Genomic DNA, 15,290 nt, shown 5'->3' on the forward strand with positions numbered 1-15,290 from the left:
AGTTTGTTTTTAAGGCAAAAGACTAGTCAAAGATCCTTTATGGAAGGAGAACTCTGCTGTTTTTAAGGCAAATCACTAGTCAAAGATCCTTTATAGCAGCAGAAGTTTGTTTTTAAGGCAAAACACTAGTCAAAGATCCTTTCTTACAGAAGACTGTTACATGAGATGTCAAAGATCCTCTATACTAAGGAAGATCAGATGATGTTTGGAGACATTTATTGAAAGCCAGATGCTCGTACATTTTGATGTAGCAAATCTAGTTTCCATGGCGACAGCAGCACAAAGTACAAAAATACATAGATTTGATATTTCTGCCTCATAAATATGATAAGTGACATACCATAATATTTGTCATATACAAGATGAAGTCGGTAACCATGGGGACCGATCCTAATAAATACTAAAAGTCTTTCCATATGCCATCCGGTACAAAATAAAAGCTTAATAAAAAATATGAATAAAAGCGGAATGTTCATGTGCTAAAAGAGAAGCTTTTATTTTGGCGGCAACATCCGTGAATGTTTTGTGGCGTCTGGTCTCTCAGGATTCGTCCTTCCTGTTGGCAGTTTCCGAGAGTCTCTCGCGCTCTTATTTTGGCGGCATGTGCTGGCAAATGGCAGCGAGGACGCAGGAAGCGCGTGTACCTTTAAGGACCTCCCACTGAGCGCTACTTCCTGGTCAGACGTACGACTCTTCGGCGAAGAAGAGCTGCTCCAAGTCGTCCAATGACGGCTCGCCGCGCTGCCGAGTCTGCCACGCCCTCTTGGCCTGCGTGACGGCCAGCGCCACTTCCTGGCCGCGCCGCCCGCCGCCCGACGCGTCCGAGGAGAAGTAGTCCCGCACGGCGCGGTCGGCGGAGGGCGACAGGCAGAAGCGCGACTCGGCGTGCTGAGGCTCCACGTCAGACGCTCTCAACACGCCGTCTGGGGGCGCAGCTTTGCGGGAACGAGGTCTGTCCAAGGTGGCGCTGGGCCGGCGGGCGTCCATTTTGGCGGGCTCGGACGCGCGGCGTGGAAGTGTCTTGCTCAGCGGGCGCGCCTCCGTGGGCGGAGCCAGAGAGTGGGACTTGCGGCGCTTGAGGACCAACGTTGTGGCGTTTTGTCCGTAGAAGACCCCCGTCGGGGGCTGGGCGGCGGGGGGCGTGGCCTGGTCCTGAAGGAGCCTGAGCTCTCGGACCGTCAGAGTTTTCTCCGCCCCTCTGAAGAACGGCGAGGCGTGCCGCAGCTGGAGCAGCGCCTGCTGGTACGACGGCGGGCTGCTGGAGCGCCGCCGGCCCACCACCTGGGCGCCGGCGCCCTCGTGGGCGTGTCCGTTGGCGGGCTGCTTCAGGGACAGGCGGCGGTCCTTCGTGAGCCAGGTGTTGGGGTGGGCGCCGTGGGAGGGCGGAGCAGTCTGACCGGGCGGGGAGCACGCGGGTGACCTTTGGGTGGGGACGGCGTAGTCCGTGGAGTACTGCGAGAAGGCGGAGTCCAGAGAGCTTAGGGAGGAGCCAGTGGGGGAGGTTGCCGGCGACGACAGACTGGAGCAGCTGGCGTGGAGTCGCAGAGGAGGCGGGGGCGCATGTTTGCTTTTCCTCCGCCCGCTACCCGCGACTTTAGCTCCACCCTTCCCGTCTCTTTCCACGTTCAAGTTCAGTCCCTTCAGACTTTTCTCCAAAAACTCCTCCGCCTCCTCCTCGCCTTCCCCGTCTATGGCGGCGTCGTAGCTCGCCTTTCGTAGCGGCGCCTCCGCACGGATAACAGCCATGGTGGGCGGAGCCGAGGCCAGCGCCGGCTCCGAGCTCCGGCGGGGCCTCCTCCCGGCGCCCTGCGACGACAACGCCCCGTTGGCGTGGCGAGAGCGCGGCTGGCGGACGGCGGGGCTGAAGCGGCGCGGCCGGGCCGGTGCGGGGAGCTCCGGCGGCACGTCGCCCTCAGCGTCGGGGTCGCAGTCGCTCAGCGTGATGACGGAGTCGCGGCTGCGGCTGTCGGGCGTGTCGCGGAGGGGAAGCTGCTCCCGGCACGGCGACTCGGGGTCGTCGTTCAGCTCGTTCTCCAGGCTGTCGTAGGACGAGTCGTTGGTCTGGAAGGACGACACGTCTGCGAGCACAAACACACCACAACACTCACTCGCTACACCGCAATCTTATCCTGAAGAGGCCCCGCCCCCTCCCGGCCTGAACACCGGCCCTTGTAACGCCAACGCCAACGCCGGAGGTTAGCGCTCAATCGGCGACAAAACTTTTACTTTGAAAGGTAGATAACATTATTAACTCGTGATTTTTAAGATTAAACATAAAAAGTTAGCTAAAACGCTAGCATAGAAACGTTAGCATGCTACGTTAGCATACTTCTAAAATGGCCCCAAGTGTCAAAAATCATGCTTTTCAGGTTTAAACAAACAAAATTTGCCAAAAAGCTAGCAAAATGTTAGCACGCTAACATTAGCATGGCAATATAAGTGACGTTAACATACTTCCGAAATGGTGAAAAGTATCAAAAATCATGATTTTTAGGATTAAAATGTTAGCATGCTAACATAAGAGATGTTAGCGTACTTCTAAGATAGCGCAAAGTGTCAAAAATCCTGGTTTTCAGATTTAAACATACAAAATTAGCTAAAAAGCTAGCAAAAACGTTAGCATGCTAATATAAACGACGTTGACATACTTCCGAGATGGCGCCAAGTGTCAAAAATCATGATTTTTAGGATAAAACATACAACGTTTGCTAAACAGTTAGCATGCTAACACAAGAGACGTTAGCATACTTCTAAAATGGCCCCAAGTGTCAAAAATCATGCTTTTCAGGTTCAAACATACAACATTTGCCAAAAAGCTAGCAAAATGTTAGCACGCTAACATTAGCATGGCGATATAAGTGATGTTAACATACTTCCGAAATGGTGAAAAGTATCAAAAATCATGATTTTTAGGATTAAAATGTTAGCATGCTAACATAAGAGATGTTAGCGTACTTCTAAGATAGCGCCAAGTGTCAAAAATCCTGGTTTTCAGATTTAAACATACACAATTAGCAAAAACGTTAGCATGCTAATAAAAACGACGTTAACATACCTCAGAGATGGCGCCAAGTGTCAAAAATCATGATTTTTAGGATTAAAAATGATGAAAGGATAAAAATGTTAGCATGCTATCATAAGAGATGTTAGCGTACTTCTAAGATAGCGCCAAGTGTCAAAAATCCTGGTTTTCAGATTTAAACATACAAAATTAGCTAAAAAGCTAGCAAAAACGTTAGCATGCTAGTAAAAACGACGTTAACATACTTCCGAGATGGCGCCAAGTGTCAAAAATCATGCTTTTCAGGTTTAAAAATACAAAATTTGCCAAAAAGCTAGCAAAATGTTAGCACGCTAACATTAGCATGGCAATATAAGTGACGTTAACATACTTCCGAAATGGCGCCAAGTATCAAAAATCATGATTTTTAGGATTAAAAATGATGAAAGGATACAAATGTTAGCATGCTAACATAAGAGATGTTAGCGTACTTCTAAGATAGCGCCAAGTGTCAAAAAGCCTGGTTTTCAGATTTAAACATACAAAATTTGCTAAAAAGCTAGCAAAAACATTAGCATGCTAACATAAGAGATGTTAACATACTTCCAAGATGGCGCCAAGTGTCAAAAATCATGATTTTCAGGTTTAAACATACAACATTTGCCAAAAAGCTAGCAAAATGTTAGCACGCTAACATTAGCATGGCAATATAAGTGACGTTAACATACTTCCGAAATGGTGAAAAGTATAAAAAAATCATGATTTTTAGGATTAAAAATGAGGAAAGGATACAAATGTTAGCATGCTAACATAAGAGATGTTAGCGTACTTCTAAAATAGCGCAAGTGTCAAAAATCCTGGTTTTTAGATTTAAACATACAAAATTAGCTAAAAAGCTAGCAAAAACGTTAGCATGCTAACATAAGAGATGTCAACATACTTCCGAGATGGCGCCAAGTGTCAAAAATCATGATTTTTAGGATTAAAAATGATGAAAGGATAAAAATGTTAGCATGCTATCATAAGAGATGTTAGCGTACTTCTAAGATAGCGCCAAGTGTCAAAAATCCTGGTTTTCAGATTTAAACATACAAAATTAGCTAAAAAGCTAGCAAAAACGTTAGCATGCTAGTAAAAACGACGTTAACATACTTCCGAGATGGCGCCAAGTGTCAAAAATCATGCTTTTCAGGTTTAAAAATACAAAATTTGCCAAAAAGCTAGCAAAATGTTAGCACGCTAACATTAGCATGGCAATATAAGTGACGTTAACATACTTCCGAAATGGCGCCAAGTATCAAAAATCATGATTTTTAGGATTAAAAATGATGAAAGGATACAAATGTTAGCATGCTAACATAAGAGATGTTAGCGTACTTCTAAGATAGCGCCAAGTGTCAAAAAGCCTGGTTTTCAGATTTAAACATACAAAATTTGCTAAAAAGCTAGCAAAAACATTAGCATGCTAACATAAGAGATGTTAACATACTTCCAAGATGGCGCCAAGTGTCAAAAATCATGATTTTCAGGTTTAAACATACAACATTTGCCAAAAAGCTAGCAAAATGTTAGCACGCTAACATTAGCATGGCAATATAAGTGACGTTAACATACTTCCGAAATGGTGAAAAGTATAAAAAAATCATGATTTTTAGGATTAAAAATGAGGAAAGGATACAAATGTTAGCATGCTAACATAAGAGATGTTAGCGTACTTCTAAAATAGCGCAAGTGTCAAAAATCCTGGTTTTTAGATTTAAACATACAAAATTAGCTAAAAAGCTAGCAAAAACGTTAGCATGCTAACATAAGAGATGTCAACATACTTCCGAGATGGCGCCAAGTGTCAAAAATCATGATTTTTAGGATGAAACATACAACGTTTGCTAAACAGTTAGCATGCTAACAGTAATAACTCACCAGAGCCGTGCTCGCTGCTGCCGCCCTGCTGGCTGAAGGCCGCAAACAAGGAAGTGACGTCATCGCCCAAGACCGCCGTGCAGTTGTCGATGAGGAAGCAGACCAGCTCGCACACCTGCGGGGGCGGAGTTTGGGACATGGTCAGGTGGTCGCTAACGTTAGCAGCTAGCAAATGTCAAACATCGAGATTTAAAAAGACGATTTTTAGGCCGAATCTTTTGTAACTTAAGTGTCATTTCTTTATTTATTCATTTATTAAACATACAAAATTAGCTAAAAAGCTAGCAAAAAACATTAGCATGCTAACATTAGCATGCTAAAATAAGTGACATTAGCATACTTCTATGATTGCGCAAAGTGTCAAAAATCATGCTTTTCAGGTTGAAACATACACAATTAGCTACAAAGCTACGATGCAAATGTTAGCATGCGAACATAAGAGACGTTAGCATACTTCTAAGATATCGCACATGATATCACACACATTTAAACACACTGCAGGACTGCTTGTATCGCACATTATATCACACACACTCAAACACACTGCAGGACTGCTTGTATCGCACATGATATCACACACATTCAAACACACTGCAGGACTGCTTGTATCGCACATGATATCACACACCTTTAAACACGCTGCGGGACTAATTGTATCGCACATGATATCACACACAAGTAAACACGCTGCAGGGCTGCTTGTATCACACAAGTAAACACGCTGCGGGACTGCTTGTATCGCACATTATATCACACACACAAGTAAACACGCTGCAGGACTGCTCGTATCACACATGATATCACACTCAAGTAAACACGCTGCAGGGCTGCTTGTATCACACATGATATCACACAAGTAAACACGCTGCAGGGCTGCTTGTATCGCACATGATATCACACACAAGTAAACACGCTGCAGGGCTGCTTGTATCGCACATGATATCACACACAAGTAAACACGCTGCAGGGCTGCTTGTATCGCACATGATATCACACACAAGTAAACACGCTGCAGGGCTGCTTGTATCGCACATGATATCACACACAAGTAAACACGCTGCAGGACTGCTTGTATCGCACATGATATCACACAAGTAAACACGCTGCAGGACTGGTTGTATCACACATGATATCACACACAAGTAAATACGCTGCAGGGCTGCTCGTATCACACATTATATCACACGCAAGTAAACACGCTGCAGGGCTGCTTGTATCGCACATGATATCACACACAAGTAAACATTCTGCAGGGATGCTTGTATCGCACATGATATCACACACAACCAAACATGCTGCAGGGCTGCTTGTATCACACATGATATCGCACACAAGTAAACACGCCGCAAGACTGATTATATTGCACATGACATCACACACAAGTAAACACACTGCAGGGCTGCCTGTATCGCACATGATATCACACACAAGCAAACACGCTGCAGGACTGCTTGTATCGCACATGACATCTTACACACAAGTAAACACGTTGCACGACTGATTGTATCGCACATGATATCACACAAAAGTAAACACGCTGCAGGACTGCTTGTATCGCAAATTATATCACACCCAAGTGAACACGCTGCAGGGTTGCTTGTATCGCACATGATATCACACAAGTAAACACGCTGCAGGGCTGCTTGTATCGCACATGATATCACACACAAGTAAACACGCTGCAGGACTGCTTGTATCACACATTATATCACACACAAGTAAACACGCTGCAGGACTGCTTGTATCGCACATGATATCACACAAGTAAACACGCTGCAGGACTGATTGTATCGCACGTGATATCACACAAAAGGAAACACTCTGCAGGACTGCCTGTATCGCAAATTATATCACACCCAAGTGAACACGCTGTAGGGTTGCTTGTATTGCACATGATATCACACACTAGTAAACATGCCGCAGGGCTGCTTGTATCACACACAAGTGAACACTCTGCAGCACTACTTATATCGCACATGATATCACACACAAGTGAACAGGCTGCAGGGCTGCTCGTATCACACACAAGTGAACACGCTGCAGCACTACTTGTACCGCACATGATATCACACACAAGTGAACAGGCTGCATGGCTGCTTGTATCGCACATGATATCACACACAAGTAAACACGCTGCAGCACTACTTGTATCGCACATGATATCACACACAAGTAAAAAGGCTGCAGGACTGCTTGTATCGCATGTGATATCGCATATGTTACATGCAAGCATGCATCATCTAGACTAGTTCCTGTGCTGATATCAAGGTCAGATCGGTATGGTCCTACTTCTAGTCTCATAGTACAAATTCAAGTCCTAGAGGTCTTAACTCCACAGTTATATTTACAATCTTTGACCACTGGTATCACACTGCAGCAGGTATCAGACCACATGTTGAAATGACCTTTATAGCCGTTATAAAGGTCAAAGGTATCATTTGCCTGCTGAGTTGGAGAAATTGCAAGGCAGGTTGTGCACATGAAGCCTTCAGGGCCAGCCTGAGTGTAGGAAATGTGAGCATCGATGACCTCACCTTCTTGGTGCCCTCCCCCTCCATGTGGGGCGTGGGGGCCCAAAGCATGCTGGGAGCGATGCAGACGGACAGGTTGAAGGCGTTCATCTGGTTGTCGCGGGCGTTGCCTTGGATACGGTGCAGCATCGCCATCACGTGGCGCAGCAGCAGCAGGTTCTCCTCGGGGAGGAGGCGGAGCAACCTGGCAGGTGGAGGAATCATACTCAAATGCTAGGTGTGCTAACGTTAGCATGCTCACAAAATGGCAAATAAAGTTAGCATGCTAACAGTTAGCATTTGTCAAGTACAACGTTACATGACTTGGTGTACAACGGCAAAAAAAAGTTAGCATGCTAACAGTTAGCATTTGTCAAGTACAAAGTTACATGACTTGGTGTGCAACGGCAAGAAAAAGTTAGCATGCTAACAGTTAGCATTTGTCAAGTACAACATTACACGATTGAGATATACAGTGGCAAAATTGGCAAAAAAAAAAAGTTAGCACGTTAACGTTAGCCTGCTAACAGTTAACATTTGTCAAGTACAAAGTTACATGACTGAGGTGTACAGCGGCAAAAAAAAGTTAGCATGCTAACAGTTAGCATTTGTCAAGTACAACATTACATGATTGAGATATACAGTGGCAAAATTGGCAAAAAAAAAGTTAGCACGTTAACGTTAGCCTGCTAACAGTTAGCATTTGTCAAGTACAAAGTTACATGACTGAGGTGTACAACGGCAAAAAAAAGTTAGCATGCTAACAGTTAGCATTTGTCAAGTACAACATTACATGATTGAGATATACAGTGGCAAAATTGGCAACAAAAAAAAAAGTTAGCACGTTAACGTTAGCCTGCTAACAGTTAACATTTGTCAAGTACAAAGTTACATGAGTGAGATGTACAGTGGCAAAATTGGCAAAAAAAAAGTTAGCACGTTAACGTTAGCCTGCTAACAGTTAGCATTTGTCAAGTACAACATTACATGATTGAGATATAAATTGGCAAAAAAAAAAGTTAGCACGTTAACGTTAGCCTGCTAACTGTTAGCATTTGTCAAGTACAAAGTTACATGACTGAGGTGTACAATGGCAAAAAAAAGTTAGCATGCTAACAGTTAGCATTTGTCAAGTACAACATTACATGATTGAGATATACAGTGGCAAAATTGGCAAAAAAAAGTTAGCACGTTAACGTTAGCCTGCTAACAGTTAGCATTTGTCAAGTACAAAGTTGAGGTGTACAGCGGAAAAATTGGCCCAAAAAATGAAGTTAACATGTTAATGTTAGCCTGCTAACAGTTAACATTTGTCAAGTACCAAGTTATATGAATCTGAGGTGTACAGCGGCAAAAAAAAGTTAGCATGCAAACAGTTAGCATTTGTCAAGTACAACATTACATGATTGAGATATACAGTGGCAAAATTGGCAAAAAAAAAGTTAGCACGTTAACGTTAGCCTGCTAACAGTTAGCATTTGTCAAGTACAAAGTTACATGACTGAGGTGTACAACGGCAAAAAAAAGTTAGCATGCTAACAGTTAGCATTTGTCAAGTACAACATTACATGATTGAGATATACAGTGGCAAAATTGGCAACAAAAAAAAAAGTTAGCACGTTAACGTTAGCCTGCTAACAGTTAACATTTGTCAAGTACAAAGTTACATGAGTGAGATGTACAGTGGCAAAATTGGCAAAAAAAAAGTTAGCACGTTAACGTTAGCCTGCTAACAGTTAGCATTTGTCAAGTACAACATTACATGATTGAGATATAAATTGGCAAAAAAAAAAGTTAGCACGTTAACGTTAGCCTGCTAACTGTTAGCATTTGTCAAGTACAAAGTTACATGACTGAGGTGTACAATGGCAAAAAAAAGTTAGCATGCTAACAGTTAGCATTTGTCAAGTACAACATTACATGATTGAGATATACAGTGGCAAAATTGGCAAAAAAAAAGTTAGCACGTTAACGTTAGCCTGCTAACAGTTAGCATTTGTCAAGTACAAAGTTGAGGTGTACAGCGGAAAAATTGGCCCAAAAAATGAAGTTAACATGTTAATGTTAGCCTGCTAACAGTTAACATTTGTCAAGTACCAAGTTATATGAATCTGAGGTGTACAGCGGCAAAAAAAAGTTAGCATGCAAACAGTTAGCATTTGTCAAGTACAACATTACATGATTGAGATATACAGTGGCAAAATTGGCAAAAAAAAAGTTAGCACGTTAACGTTAGCCTGCTAACAGTTAGCATTTGTCAAGTACAAAGTTACATGACTGAGGTGTACAACGGCAAAAAAAAGTTAGCATGCTAACAGTTAGCATTTGTCAAGTACAACATTACATGATTGAGATATACAGTGGCAAAATTGGCAACAAAAAAAAAAGTTAGCACGTTAACGTTAGCCTGCTAACAGTTAACATTTGTCAAGTACAAAGTTACATGAGTGAGATGTACAGTGGCAAAATTGGCAAAAAAAAAGTTAGCACGTTAACGTTAGCCTGCTAACAGTTAGCATTTGTCAAGTACAACATTACATGATTGAGATATAAATTGGCAAAAAAAAAAGTTAGCACGTTAACGTTAGCCTGCTAACTGTTAGCATTTGTCAAGTACAAAGTTACATGACTGAGGTGTACAATGGCAAAAAAAAGTTAGCATGCTAACAGTTAGCATTTGTCAAGTACAACATTACATGATTGAGATATACAGTGGCAAAATTGGCAAAAAAAAAGTTAGCACGTTAACGTTAGCCTGCTAACAGTTAGCATTTGTCAAGTACAAAGTTGAGGTGTACAGCGGAAAAATTGGCCCAAAAAATGAAGTTAACATGTTAATGTTAGCCTGCTAACAGTTAACATTTGTCAAGTACCAAGTTATATGAATCTGAGGTGTACAGCGGCAAAAAAAAGTTAGCATGCAAACAGTTAGCATTTGTCAAGTACAACATTACATGATTGAGATATACAGTGGCAAAATTGGCAAAAAAAAAGTTAGCACGTTAACGTTAGCCTGCTAACAGTTAGCATTTGTCAAGTACAAAGTTACATGACTGAGGTGTACAACGGCAAAAAAAAGTTAGCATGCTAACAGTTAGCATTTGTCAAGTACAACATTACATGATTGAGATATACAGTGGCAAAATTGGCAACAAAAAAAAAAGTTAGCACGTTAACGTTAGCCTGCTAACAGTTAACATTTGTCAAGTACAAAGTTACATGAGTGAGATGTACAGTGGCAAAATTGGCAAAAAAAAAGTTAGCACGTTAACGTTAGCCTGCTAACAGTTAGCATTTGTCAAGTACAACATTACATGATTGAGATATAAATTGGCAAAAAAAAAAGTTAGCACGTTAACGTTAGCCTGCTAACTGTTAGCATTTGTCAAGTACAAAGTTACATGACTGAGGTGTACAATGGCAAAAAAAAGTTAGCATGCTAACAGTTAGCATTTGTCAAGTACAACATTACATGATTGAGATATACAGTGGCAAAATTGGCAAAAAAAAAGTTAGCACGTTAACGTTAGCCTGCTAACAGTTAGCATTTGTCAAGTACAAAGTTGAGGTGTACAGCGGAAAAATTGGCCCAAAAAATGAAGTTAACATGTTAATGTTAGCCTGCTAACAGTTAACATTTGTCAAGTACCAAGTTATATGAATCTGAGGTGTACAGCGGCAAAAAAAAGTTAGCATGCAAACAGTTAGCATTTGTCAAGTACAACGTTACATGACTGAGATATATAGCGGCAAAATTGGCAACAACAAAAAAGTTAGCACGTTAACGTTAGCCTGCTAACAGTTAACATTTGTCAAGTACCAAGTTATATGACTCTGAGGTGTAACAAAAAGTTAGCATGCTATTGTCAGCATGCTAACAGTTGGCATATGCCAAGTACCAAGTCATTTGACTCTTTGGTAAATGGTTGCTAAAATTAGCACCAAAAAAACGTTAGCATGCTGTTAACAGTTAGCATGTGTCATGTACCAAGTTATATGGCTCCGAGGTGTAACATGGCAAAATCGGCAACACAATTTAGCACGTTGATGTTAGCATGTTTACTGGTAGCATGCTAATATGTCATGGTTATATGACTCCGAGGTGTGTGGCAGCAACATTGGCTGAAAAAGTTAGCAACATGCTAACGTTAACACTTGGTACTTGGCATATACCAACTGTTAGTGTGCTAACGTTAGCATGTTGCTAACTTTTTCAGCCAATGTTGCTGCCACACACCTCGGAGTCATATAACCATGACATATTAGCATGCTACCAGTTAACATGCTAACATTAACGTGCTAAATTGTGTTGCCGATTTTGCCATGTTACACCTCGGAGCCATATAACTTGGTACATGACACATGCTAACTGTTAACAGCATGCTAACTTTTTTTTGGTGCTAATTTTAGCAACCATTTACCAAAGAGTCAAATGACTTGGTACTTGGCATATGCCAACTGTTAGCATGCTGACAATAGCATGCTAACTTTTTTTACACCTCAGAGTCATATAACTTGGTACTTGACAAATGTTAACTGTTAGCAGGCTAACGTTAACGTGCTAACTTTTTTTTTTTGCCAATTTTGCCGCTGTATATCTCAATTATGTAACGTTGTACTTGACGAATGCTAACTGTTAGAATGCAAACTTTTTTTGTGTGCCAATTTTGCTGCTGTATATCGCAGTCATATAACTTTGTACCTGACAAATGCTAACTGTTAGCATGCTAACTTTTTTTTGTTGTTGCCATTTTTGCCGCCGTACACCTCAGATTCATATAACTTGGTTCTTGACAAATGTTGACTGTTAGCAGGCTAACATTAACATGTTAACTTTATTTTTTGGGCCAATTTTGACGTTAACGTGCTAACTTTTTTTTGGCCAATTTTGCCACTGTATATCTCAATCATGTAATGCTGTACTTGACAAATGCTAACTGTTAGCATGCTAACTTTATTTGCCATTTTGTGAGCATGCTAACGTTAGCATGCTACCAGTTAACATGCTAACATTAACGTGCTAAATTGTGTTGCCGATTTTGCCATGTTACACCTCGGAGCCATATAACTTGGTACATGACACATGCTAACTGTTAACAGCATGCTAACTTTTTTTTGGTGCTAATTTTAGCAACCATTTACCAAAGAGTCAAATGACTTAGTACTTGACATATGCCAACTGTTAGCATGCTGACAATAGCATGCTAACTTTTTTTTACACCTCAGAGTCATATAACTTGGTACTTGACAAATGTTAACTGTTAGCAGGCTAACGTTAACGTGCTAACTTTTTTTTTTTGCCAATTTTGCCGCTGTACATCTCAATCATACATCAGATTCATTAGCATGCTAACATTAGCATGCTAATGTTAGCATGCTAATGAATCTGATGTGTATGCCAGCAAGATTGGCTAAAATAGTTAGCATGCTCGGTGTAGCAGGGCGGCTAACGATGCTACCTGTGTATTTGGCGGGTCATGTGATCACTTCCCTCCAAGTCCATGACGTTTGTCCACTGCTCACAGAGCTCGCCACACAGCAGGCTGCCCGGGATGCTCCGCAGGAAGTCCTGCGTCCAAAAACAAAACACGTTGCCCCACGTGCGCTCCCTTCCAAAATAAAAGCCTCCCGGACGTCACCTTCAGCACGGCAGCCACCACAAACACGGACTGGCGAGCGATCTCGGGGTCGTCCGTCCCCGCGTCCAGTCTGTCGCGCAGCTCCCGGCAGGCTTTGGCCCCCGCCGAGCGCCTGAAGACGCCCCTGGTGGAGGGGCCCTCGGCCTGGAGGAAGACCAGCATGTCCTGGTGGGCGACAAGGGGGGGCGTTAGGAGGCGGGGTGGACCCTCGTGTGACCAGACGCTCACCAGGACCGGCTTGGGCAGCCCGCTGTCCGCCGAGCAGACGGAGCTGAGCGCTCGCCCGAAGAGACGACCCGAGGTGGGCGAGGGTGAGGGCGAGGTGGGGCTGAGGGGGGGCAGGGCGTCCAGCTGGGTGCTGGATCCTTTCCAGAAGGGCCAGTTGATTAGGGACCTTTTCCTCTTGAACGACTTGGGCTGAGCACCGTCTGCATGCAGGAAGAAAACCTTCACTTTACGCGACACATGAAACGTGACAAATTTACAAGTCAGGAGTCTGTAACCGGACGTTACGAGTCTGTAACCGGACGTTACGAGTCTGTAACCGGACGTTACGAGTCTGTAACCTGGCGTTACAAGTCTGTAACCGGACGTTACGAGTCTAACCGGACATTGCTAGTCTGTAGCCAGAAGTTACAAGTCTGTAACCAGACGTTACGAGTCTGTAACCTGGCGTTACGAGTCTGTAACCTGACGCTACGAGTCTGTAACCTGACGTTACGAGTCTGTAACTGGACGTTATGAGTCTGTAACCGGACATTGCTAGTCTGTAACCGGACATTGCTAGTCTGTAACTGGATGTTACGAGTCTGTAACATGACATTACGAGTCTGTAACCAGACATTACGAGTCTGTAACCAGACGTTACGAGTCTGTAACCTGGCGTTACGAGTCTGTAACCTGGCTTTACGAGTCTGTAACCGGACGTTACGAGTCTGTAACCAGACGTTACGAGTCTGTAACCTGACGTTACGAGTCTGTAACTGGACGTTACGAGTCTGTAACCGGACGTTATGAGTCTGTAACCTGACGTTACGAGTCTGTAACCTGGCGTTACGAGTCTGTAACCGGACGTTACGAGTCTGTAACCGGACGTTACGAGTCTGTAACCGGACGTTACGAGTTTGTAACCGGACGTTACGAGTTTGTAACCAGACGTTACGAGTCTGTAACTGGACGTTATGAGTCTGTAACTGGACGTTATGAGTCTGGAACCGGACATTGCTAGTCTGTAACCGGACATTGCTAGTCTGTAACTGGATGTTACGAGTCTGTAACATGACGTTACGAGTCTGTAACTGGATGTTATGAGTCTGTAACCTGACGTTATGAGTCTGTAACTGGACGTTACTAGTGTGTAACTGGACATGACGAGTAGTCAACAGGACGTGACGAGTCTGTAACCGGACGTTACGAGTCTGTAACCTGACGTTACGAGTCTGTAACTGGACGTTATGAGTCTGTAACCGGACATTGCTAGTCTGTAACTGGATGTTACGAGTCTGTAACCTGACGTTACGAGTCTGTAACTGGACGTTATGAGTCTGTAACCGGACATTGCTAGTCTGTAACTGGATGTTACGAGTCTGTAACCTGACGTTACGAGTCTGTAACTGGATGTTACGAGTCTGTAACCAGACGTTACGAGTCTGTAACTGGATGTTACGAGTCTGTAACCTGACGTTACGAGTCTGTAACTGGATGTTACGAGTCTGTAACCAGACGTTACGAGTCTGTAACCAGACGTTACGAGTCTGTAACTGGACGTTATGAGTCTGTAACTGGACATTGCTAGTCTGTAACCGGACATTGCTAGTCTGTAACTGGATGTTACGAGTCTGTAACCTGACGTTACGAGTCTGTAACTGGATGTCATGAGTCTGTAACCTGACGTTATGAGTCTGTAACTGGACGTTACTAGTGTGTAACTGGACATGACGAGTAGTCAACAGGACGTGACGAGTCTGTAACCGGACTTTACTAGTCTGTAACTGGACGTTACTAGTCTGTAACTGGATGTTACTAGTCTCAAATCGGACATTGCTAGTCTGTATCCAGACATTGTTAGTCTGTAACTGGACGTTACTAGTCTGTAACCAGACATTGTTAGTCTGTAACTGGACGTTACTAGTCTGTAACTGGATGTTATGAGTCTGTAACCTGACGTTATGAGTCTGTAACTGGACGTTACTAGTGTGTAACTGGACATGACGAGTAGTC

At 43.2% G+C, this 15,290-nt stretch overlaps 1 protein-coding gene across 1 annotated transcript in view; it reads right to left on the minus strand.

The window, feature by feature from the left end:
* Window positions 1-209: 209 nt before the first annotated feature.
* The window catches only part of LOC133574080 (rho GTPase-activating protein 20-like), a 59,334-nt gene continuing 44,253 nt past the window's right edge, over window positions 210-15,290 (minus strand). The window contains exons 10-15 of the mRNA XM_061926117.1: window positions 13,299-13,498; window positions 13,071-13,235; window positions 12,891-13,000; window positions 7,456-7,636; window positions 4,922-5,036; window positions 210-2,078 (exon numbers count right to left, since the gene is read on the minus strand). Of these exons, the coding sequence (XP_061782101.1) occupies window positions 679-2,078; window positions 4,922-5,036; window positions 7,456-7,636; window positions 12,891-13,000; window positions 13,071-13,235; window positions 13,299-13,498 (2,171 nt within the window). The 3' untranslated portion in view covers window positions 210-678. The remainder of the gene's footprint in view (window positions 2,079-4,921; window positions 5,037-7,455; window positions 7,637-12,890; window positions 13,001-13,070; window positions 13,236-13,298; window positions 13,499-15,290) is intronic.

The sequence above is a fragment of the Nerophis lumbriciformis genome, linkage group LG31, assembly GCF_033978685.3.
Source record: "Nerophis lumbriciformis linkage group LG31, RoL_Nlum_v2.1, whole genome shotgun sequence".
Classification (NCBI taxonomy): domain Eukaryota; kingdom Metazoa; phylum Chordata; class Actinopteri; order Syngnathiformes; family Syngnathidae; genus Nerophis; species Nerophis lumbriciformis.